The sequence below is a fragment of the Sinocyclocheilus anshuiensis genome, unplaced genomic scaffold, assembly GCF_001515605.1.
Source record: "Sinocyclocheilus anshuiensis isolate Anshui unplaced genomic scaffold, SAMN03320099.WGS_v1.1 scaffold430, whole genome shotgun sequence".
NCBI classification, from domain to species: Eukaryota; Metazoa; Chordata; class Actinopteri; order Cypriniformes; family Cyprinidae; genus Sinocyclocheilus; species Sinocyclocheilus anshuiensis.
Genome location: NW_015547641.1, coordinates 561,248 through 570,144, shown reverse-complemented (window position 1 = coordinate 570,144; position 8,897 = coordinate 561,248). Strand labels below are relative to the sequence as shown.

The following is an 8,897-nucleotide window of genomic DNA, read 5'->3' as shown; positions in this document are numbered from 1 at the left end:
TCTTTGGATATGAGACTTTAGTCAGATTTTACAGATCTTCTTTATGCACCAAGAGCTTGTAGCACTCCAAAGAGAAAGGAAAAATTGAAATGGCATCATATGACCCCTTTAAGTGATTTAAACGAGTTTAAAGTCAGATGAAACAGTGCTGACAAACAGGAGAGAAACTGTGCAACGATACAGTCAGAAGGATTTTCAGTGTACAAATCACCATAATTTGCAATAGATTCATTGCAGCAACACTAACTGCACTGTGGTATTGTGTCAGAAATGTGGGTATTTGTATAAAATGTTATTATATTATTAATGTAGACATGTATTAAATGAGTAAAGGAATGTAATTACAGTACTTTTGTGATTAAGCTATCCCAGGTGAAAAAAAGTATACTTGAATGCAACTTAAAAAAATACTTAAATACCAGAAAGTACATTTATATTTTTTGTGTTAAAATTGTAAAAGTTATACACCATAAACACACTAATTAAAAGTATATTTCTACTTCAGTGCAATCGTAAAAGTATACTAAATACCACTGAGATTTAAATAGATTTGTAGTGCATTGGAATAAAGTATACTACAGCAAAAAATATACAGAGGACTTTTATTAGTGTATTTCTTATAAGTGTGCTTTGAATGATTTATAAATTAGATCAATGTTAGTACAGTTTTATGTAGTTATCCTAAGTTTAAATTAAATTGATTCATTTAAAATATATTGCTAATGCAATAGTTATAAATACATTTCCCTAACTGTGCTACTTAAGTACACTTAATATAAATACACTAATTATCACTAACACTTAAACTGATTTGAAGTGTAGTCAGATAAAGTACCAGAAGTGTTTTGAAACTGCATTGCTTAAAAGTGTGCTACAATCGCTTTACATACAATTTTAGTGTATTTTCATATATACGAGATGCATATCTGAGGAAAAATGCATTGTTGGTCAGTGCCACCTAGCGTGCAGGTGTGAATTAGCAGATCAATCGTTTCGCGCTCTGTGTGAAAGCACCAATCATCTGCGATTCGCCTCGCACTTTCTCATCGCGCTCAGTGTGAAATGGCCTTCAGACTACATGTTGCTACCTGACCCTTCATTGCTTGCCGTCTTTAACAATGTGTGTGCTGTCTTCAAGAAGGCGGGACTGTCGACTGACAGAAGGTACCTTGAGCGTAAACAAACAATGGCTAATGGCGTGTTTTGCTCTGGCTGTTTTGTCCTTAGAAAAGCTCAAGAAAGAAAACCTGACAGTGGACATATACCTGGATTGCATGAAGAGGACTGTATGGACTGTCAATCCTCCAAAGAGAACTTGAGGTAAAATATTGTTTTTATTTGGCCTTTGTTCACTCAGTTGCAGTAGTCCCTTGAGGAAACATCAAATGCAGGAGTATTGTTGCCATAGCTCTACGAACATTTCCTCCATTGTAGGCACTGGACACACCTACATCCTGTCGCCAGTGGTCACTGCCACTCGTGTCACCGGAAATTACTAGCTCTCCATTGAAATGAAAGGGATCGTGTCGCTTTGTCGCGGTGTTGCTTGTAGTGTGAACGAGGCATTACCTTGCTACTACTAAACATAACCCTGATGTGTTTGATTCATTTTTCAGCATGTTTTTTGCACAATTAAATATAATTGTAAGGTGTTAAAATCACCTGCAAATAAATGGAGATTAAATCAATCAGGTTCTCAGCAGTTGACGTTCATTTATGGGACAAAATTGACCGGGCCATAGGTGCAACCCATTTGGGCCCCACATGGGTGTGTTAACTGGCTGATTTCAATGGTAGGTAAAAGTTTAGAAGGAAAAGTCAATATTATAATACACAGAGAAAGAATATGTACATTTGAATTCATACAGTACATATATTTATGTAGTGGTGTGTTGCATGTAAACAGAAAATTCACATTTGCATGTCTATTTTTACACATTTCTTTCATGAAGAGACATGCTGTATATAGTGAACAGAAAATTGCCACAAAATGACATCCATCAGAGAAAGGGAAAAATACTATTGCTACAAGTTTCCATCTTTTTGGTAGACATTGGTAGAAATTTGAGTAAACAAATACATTAGACAGCCTTGATAAGCATAAGAAACTTTGTGTGTGTGTATACAATATTACATATAAAAATGCACTTTTCTTTTTAATTAAAGAGAACTTATAGAATTAATATGGGCTGCTTTTGGTGCTAGACGCTTCATTGGTCATTTTCTGTTTTAAGAATGAGATACAAGGTTAAGAATACGCTGGAAGTTACTTTAATACAAATTGTTTTATCTATTTAACAACATTGCCTACAATAGAGAAAGATGACTTCCCTTATTGAGCACATCTTCACTCTGGTAAAATGCATGTTTTCTTGCATGTTTGGGTGTTGGACTCATGAAAAATAATCACTTTGTTTGCAATTGGCAAAACTGATTTGCTGAAGTCAAAACACAGATGTTAAAATAAACAGTTAGCGTGAGTCCCGCTCACTGTGAAGCGGGAGAGAGCTACCAGACGGCAGATGATTCCACTTGGTCTTAAAACCTTCCTCGAAGGGATATGTTCACAAATCAAACACTTGTCCAAAAAGAATTTAAGAGTTTGTTATTCGTATGATCTAGGTGGTCATATGGCATATGCCTTAAATACGGGACAAACTGCGTTCCGTATGGCTTTCAATACTGAACGCTTCTTTGATGCCTTAAATATGGGACGATTCCGTATTATACGGAAAGATTGGCAACTCTACTTTTGCCCAGCATGACTTAACATGTGCTTCTTCAGGTTTCCTTTACATATGAAACTCTTTCCACACTGAGAGCAGGCTTTTCTGAAGTGTGAGTTACCAAATGATTCTTAAGGTGTCCTTTCTGTGTAAAAGTCTTTCCACACTCAGAGCAGCTGTAAGGCTTTATTCCAGCATGAATTAACATGTGATTCCTCAGGATTTCTTTACATATGAAACTTTTTCCACACTGAGAGCAGCTGAAAGGCTTTATTCCAGCATGAATTAACATGTGCTTCTTAAGGTATCCTTTACGTGTGAAAGACTTTCCACACTGAGAGCAGATGAAAGGTTTTTCTGAAGAGTGAGTTACCAAATGATGATAAAGGTGTCCTTTCTGTGTGAAACACTTTCCACACTGAGAGCATCTGTACGGCTTTATTCCAGTATGAATTAACATGTGCTTCTTAAGGTGTGTTTTCCGTGTGAAAGTGTTTCCACACTCAGAGCAGGTGAAAGGCTTTTCTGAAGTGTGACTTACCAGATGATTCTTAAGTTGTCCTTTCTGTGTAAAACTCTTTCCACACTGAGAACAGGTAAAAGGCTTTATTCCAGCATGAATTAACATGTGAGTCTTAAGGTTTTCGTTACGTTTGAAAGTGTTTCCACACTGAAAACAGCTGAAAGGCTTTTCCTCACTATGACTTCTCACATGTTTCATAAGGCTTCCTTTATGTTTGAATCTGTTTCCACACTGAGAGCAGCTGAAAGGCTTTTTAACTTCTGTTATTTGAATGCTGCAACTCGCTGATTTTTCTTCATTGACATCATGATCTTTCTGATCCTGATGTTTCTCCTCCACCTCATTCAGATCTTGTCTTTCCTCTTTCACTTTCATCAGGCCTAAAATGAAATCATTAAAAAGATGAAAATCAATTGGAACATTTGGAAAATAAAAGGATAAAACATTTGTTTACCGACGAAAACATTGTCAAAACTGTCCCTGTTCACACAGATCCATGAAAATGACTAAAAGCACTTTATTATGCTGACAGGCCAGTAGTTGGCGATGTCACTTTGTAAAGAAACGCTATGCGCCTATAGACTGAGCATGTAATACACATGCACATGATGTTACTGTTTTTACAAATGGAGATCCCTTTCACAATGCTGTAGACTGTATGCAAAACTTAAGGGGGTGGTTGATTGCAATTTCACTTTTTTAACATTAGTTAATGTGTATTGTTGTTTTTTGAGCATAAACAATATCTGCAAAGTTACGATACTGAAAGTTCAACAGGGCTCCAAACAAAAAAATCGAGTAAGGAGCCATTGGCTCCTATAAGAAAAAACATTTAGGCGCCAAATAATTTTTTTAGGTGCCACAGAATAAACGAGTTTTATTTATTTAATTTTTTTAGGTGCCACAGAATAAACGTGTTTTATTTATTTTTTTTTTACTTTTTAACATTTCAATCATACTTTCATGTGTTTATGTCTCATCTTTTCTTGAATTTATCAGCATTTTAATTGATCTTGTAGATGACCTGGGAACTAAGGTTCACTTAAAGTAGGAACTAATGGCGCTTTTCCACTGCGTGGTACGACTCGGCTCGGCACGGCTCAGTACGGTACAGCATGGCTCGGCGCGGTTTGCGTTTCCACTGCAGTTTAGTATCGCTTTAGAGTGGGCGGGATTATTCACATGTCGTTATAGTTGCGCCGCCTCTACTGCCACCACTCCTAAAAAAAAACGTTTTCATTCCACGTCGCCCCATAAAGCTCTCGCTGGATCCACTCCTCTGCTATCAACGAGAGGAACGTCTGTACTTCCGCAGCAGACAACGAAACTTTTTGGTTGTAAAAAAAAGGTGCGCTCGTTCAAAACAGTTGCGTTCGATCCTTCGCTAGCTGTGCTAATTTAAATCTAGCGGTTCTGTTGTGTTTGTGGCGCAAGTTCAGTGACGCAGGTAGTGACGATTCTCTCCGGCCAATCCGTGATCAGCAGAGTTTACACGTCACGTTTTGGTAACGGTACGGTTCTCTTGGAACCTAAACCGAGGTGGTACTAAAAAAAGTACCAGGTACTGTACCCAGTGGAAAACCCCCCAAAAGTGAACCATACCGAACCGTACCGTACCATGCAGTCCTCCATTGTATGCGCCATAAATGTATTTTCCAACTTGAAATACTGTATATACAGTAGTCAATGTTTTTCTTCATTAGTAAAATGCAATTTTGTAGGAGGAGTTGAATCATGTAGACAACAGGTTAAGTAAAAATATTAACATCCGATAGCGCATACATATAGCAAAATGGCTCCTCTTTATTGTTATTTTTCTAGCTGACTGATGAGCTTATGGACACCGAAGTCTATAACAACAGCATATAATAACTCAAATCAACTCATCAGTTTCTAGGTTGTCCATCTCATTTGTGCTCGTTGTGTTACGTGTCCTCAATCTGACAACCCGCGTGAGCATAGACAAAAATCCTTACCAATACACTAGATCAGTGTTTCTCAACCAGTGGGTCACACTAGTGGGTCGAGGATCATTCCGTAGGGGGTCGCGAGACTTTCTCTGTGTTCTCGGTGTTACACCGGCACAGTAAGTGCGCTTCACAAAAGGCTCATTGAAACAGTGACCTCCAACGAATCGTATTTTCGAATGTCGCATGTTGAATCATTATTGCCGTAACTTTCTAACGCTGTTTCTAAACTGACCTATCACAATAATTTATCGCTGCCGCGAACGGCTCTTATTGGACAAGGTCCTACTGTCTTTACGTAATGTTACACACGCTAGCAGCTGTTTACCCCGTTGCTTGGTAACGACGGCGCTGGAGATTGCAATGCATTGCTATGCCAGACCTACTATACACAGCCACGGCCTGTTAGCTTGACAAAATGCATCCATTTTTTAAAAGAAAAAAAGCAGAAGATTCAGAAACTCCTTCCACTTCAAAGGCAGCAAAATGTAAACAACGCAAGTACAACCCAGACTATATTAAATATGGATTCACTGCATCGGACGAAAAGCCACAGTGTGTTGAGCGTAGTGAGATCGCTGCCGCGAACGTCTCTTATTGGACAAGGTCCTACTCTCTTTACGTAATGTTACACAGCTGTTAGCAGCTGTTTACCCCGTTGCTTGGTAACGACGGCGCAGGAGATTGCAATGCATTGTTATGCCAGACCTACTATACACAGCCACGGCCTGTTAGCTTGACAAAATGCATCCATTTTTTAAAAGAAAAAAAGCAGAAGATTCAGAAACTCCTTCCACTTCAAAGGCAGCAAAATGTAAACAACGCAAGTACAACCCAGACTATATTAAATATGGATTCACTGCATCGGACGAAAAGCCACAGTGTGTTGAGCGTAGTGAGGTCTTAGCAAAGGAGTCCATGAAGCCATCCAAACTTGAACGTCACCTATAGACTAAACATCCAACATGTGTGGGTAAACCTGTGGATTACTTTGTACGAAAGCGAGACCTACTTAAAAGACAGCAAAGTAGTATTGTGTCGCTCACGACAGCTTCAAAAAGCACCCTGAAGGCAAGTTATCTGGCAGCTGGCCACATCGCCCATGCTAAGAAATCGTTTAATATCGGTGAAGAGCTAGTTATCCCATGTGCAGTTGACATGTGCCGTGAGGTACTAGGGGAAAGTGCTGCTAACAAAATAAAATAAATCCCACTCTCCAATGACACTGTCTCCAGGCGGATTATAGACATGAGCAATGATATTGAAACGCAACTTTTGGATCGAGTGCGAGCAAGCCCCTTGTTTGCCATTCAAATCGACGAATCAACAGATATTTCAAAGATGGCATTGTTGCTTGCATTTGTACGATACAACTGGGAAGGTGCAACACATGAGGATCTACTGATGTGTAATGAGCTCCCAACACAGATGACAGCAGATGAGTGTTTCCGTTGCCTCGATGGCTATTTCGCACAGAATGGGCTGGATTGGAAGAATTGCGTAGGCATTTGCACGGATGGCACGGCCTCAATGACTGGCAAACATAGTGGGGTTGTGAGGAAAATTTTGGACAGAGCACCTGAGGCGACATGGGTTCACTGCTTTTTACATCGTGAAAGCCTCGCAGCCAAAGAAATGTCAGTGCCCTTAAATGAGGTGATGGACATTGCTGTCAAAACAATTAATCTAGTGAAGAACAGTGCTTTCAGTTCCCGCTTGTTTTCAATTTTGTGCGACCAGCTGGAATCAGACCACCGCCAGTTGTTATATCATAATGAAATTAGGTGGCTGTCACGGGGAAAAGTTCTTAATCGTCTTTTCGAAATGCGCAAGCAGGTGCACACATTTCTGGAGGAGAAACGGTCTACCCTGGCAAAGCATTATATGGAGGCTGAATTTCTTGTGAAACTGGCATACATGTCAGATATCTTTGACCAGCTAAACCAGCTAAACCTATCCTTTCAGGGGAGAAACAACGGTGTTTTCTTGATGGCTGACAAAATTGAAGCATTCAAACGGAAGTTGGTATTGTGGGAGAAGAGAGTGCAGGGGATTTTTTGACAGGTTTCCTAACCTTACTGATGTTCTGCAGGAATTCCCTCACATCAACACCGACATACAGAGAATTGTCCGGGACCACCTGACCAGATTAACACAGAAATTCTCAGATTATTTTCCCAACGACCGAAGAGTTGGGAATGCGTGGATTCGCGATCCTTTTTCAGTAGACCCAAGTGATGTGGATGTTGTACTCCCCATTAATTTGCAAACGCAGTTAGTGGAACTTGCATCTGACGGCAGCCTGCAGCTTGCTTTTCGCAAGACAGACCTGAGCTCCTTCTGGACTCAAACCAGACACGAATATCCAGAACTTGCAGATCGTGCAACGAAGTTCCTCTTACCATTTAGCACTACCTATCTTTGCGAGTCGGGATTTTCAAGATGAGCCTTAAGCAGCAAGCCTGTTTCATATCAGACAGTCTTAAACAGATTTAAAAACAAGCCTCAGCTGTGGTAAGTTTAACTGGGTAACGTTAATGTTACCAGTGTGTCAAAATACAACCAATAAGCCTAAAGCAACAGCGTGCCTAGCAAACCAACATGTTACTGAACAACTAGCCTTAAACAACGAGCAATATTTGACAATAGCATATTTGCCAACATAGCGTTAAGCAATGAAAATGAAATAAGAAACTTAGCAGGAAATGTTGCTTAATAATATATTTGGGGAAGCATCACCCCAAGCTCAGCAAGTGAGGAAGTGGCCCTTTCCCCAGTTCCACCACGTCTGGATATCATCATTTCAGAGCGGCAGTCTCAAATGTCACATTAACGTGAGTAAAAATAAATAAATCAGTTTGCCTCATAGTCTACCTAATTATTGAAAGTGTTTGTGTGTTTTCGTGAAATTAATTATAATAAGCATATACGGTGTAGCCTAGGTCTAAAGAGGCATTTCAGTTATTTATTTATTTCCAGCCTTAGTGGGTCGTATGACTGGCATACAAAAAAAAAGTGGGTCGCAGTAGGCAAAAGGTTGAGAAACCCTTTGCAACAAGCATGTTGCTTGCTTAATCACAGCATGTTGCAGTAGTCAGAAATTTAAGGAAATAACATTCCCAATACTAGATGAGCCATAAGCAGCAAGCATATTTCAAGAACAATCGGATGGCCTAAACAACAGCTTAAACATTAGCTTCTTGCTGTTGCAAGTTTAACTAAGTACCAGCACTTGCAGTAACAACCAATAGCTTAAAGCAACAAGCAAGTCTAGCGACAAACATGATACTGAACACTAGATAAGCCCTAACAAGCAAGCAAAATCCCAATACCCTAATAGCTTTAAAGCAAAGACCTTCTGAAATAGCATAGACTGGGGCAGCATGCCCTTTAAGAAGAGAAGCAGTGAAGGGGTGCTCTTCTTTAGTATGCAGCTGAGAAGAGCAGCATGCCCATTTAATGCAGTACAGCATATGGTCAATACCCGAAGTTTAGGCAACAGCATGTTGCCCTATCCAGATAATCGTTAGCATTAATAACACCTTTAGTAGCAAAATCTACATACTGCAAGTTAAAGGGTTAGTTCACCGCAAAATGAAAATTATGCTGCGTTTTACTCACCCTTGAAGCATCCTAGGTGTATATGACTTTCTTCTTTCAGACGAATCCAGTCGGAGTTAT

The 8,897-nt window shown here is 39.6% G+C and overlaps 1 protein-coding gene across 1 annotated transcript in view; it reads right to left on the bottom strand.

Moving 5' to 3' along the window:
• Window positions 1–2,703: 2,703 nt before the first annotated feature.
• Window positions 2,704–8,897, bottom strand: part of LOC107701869 (gastrula zinc finger protein XlCGF8.2DB-like) — an 18,070-nt gene continuing 11,876 nt past the window's right edge. The window contains exon 2 of the mRNA XM_016504009.1: window positions 2,704–3,629. Coding sequence (XP_016359495.1) covers window positions 2,782–3,624 — 843 coding nt within the window. The 5' untranslated portion in view covers window positions 3,625–3,629 and the 3' untranslated portion in view covers window positions 2,704–2,781. The remainder of the gene's footprint in view (window positions 3,630–8,897) is intronic.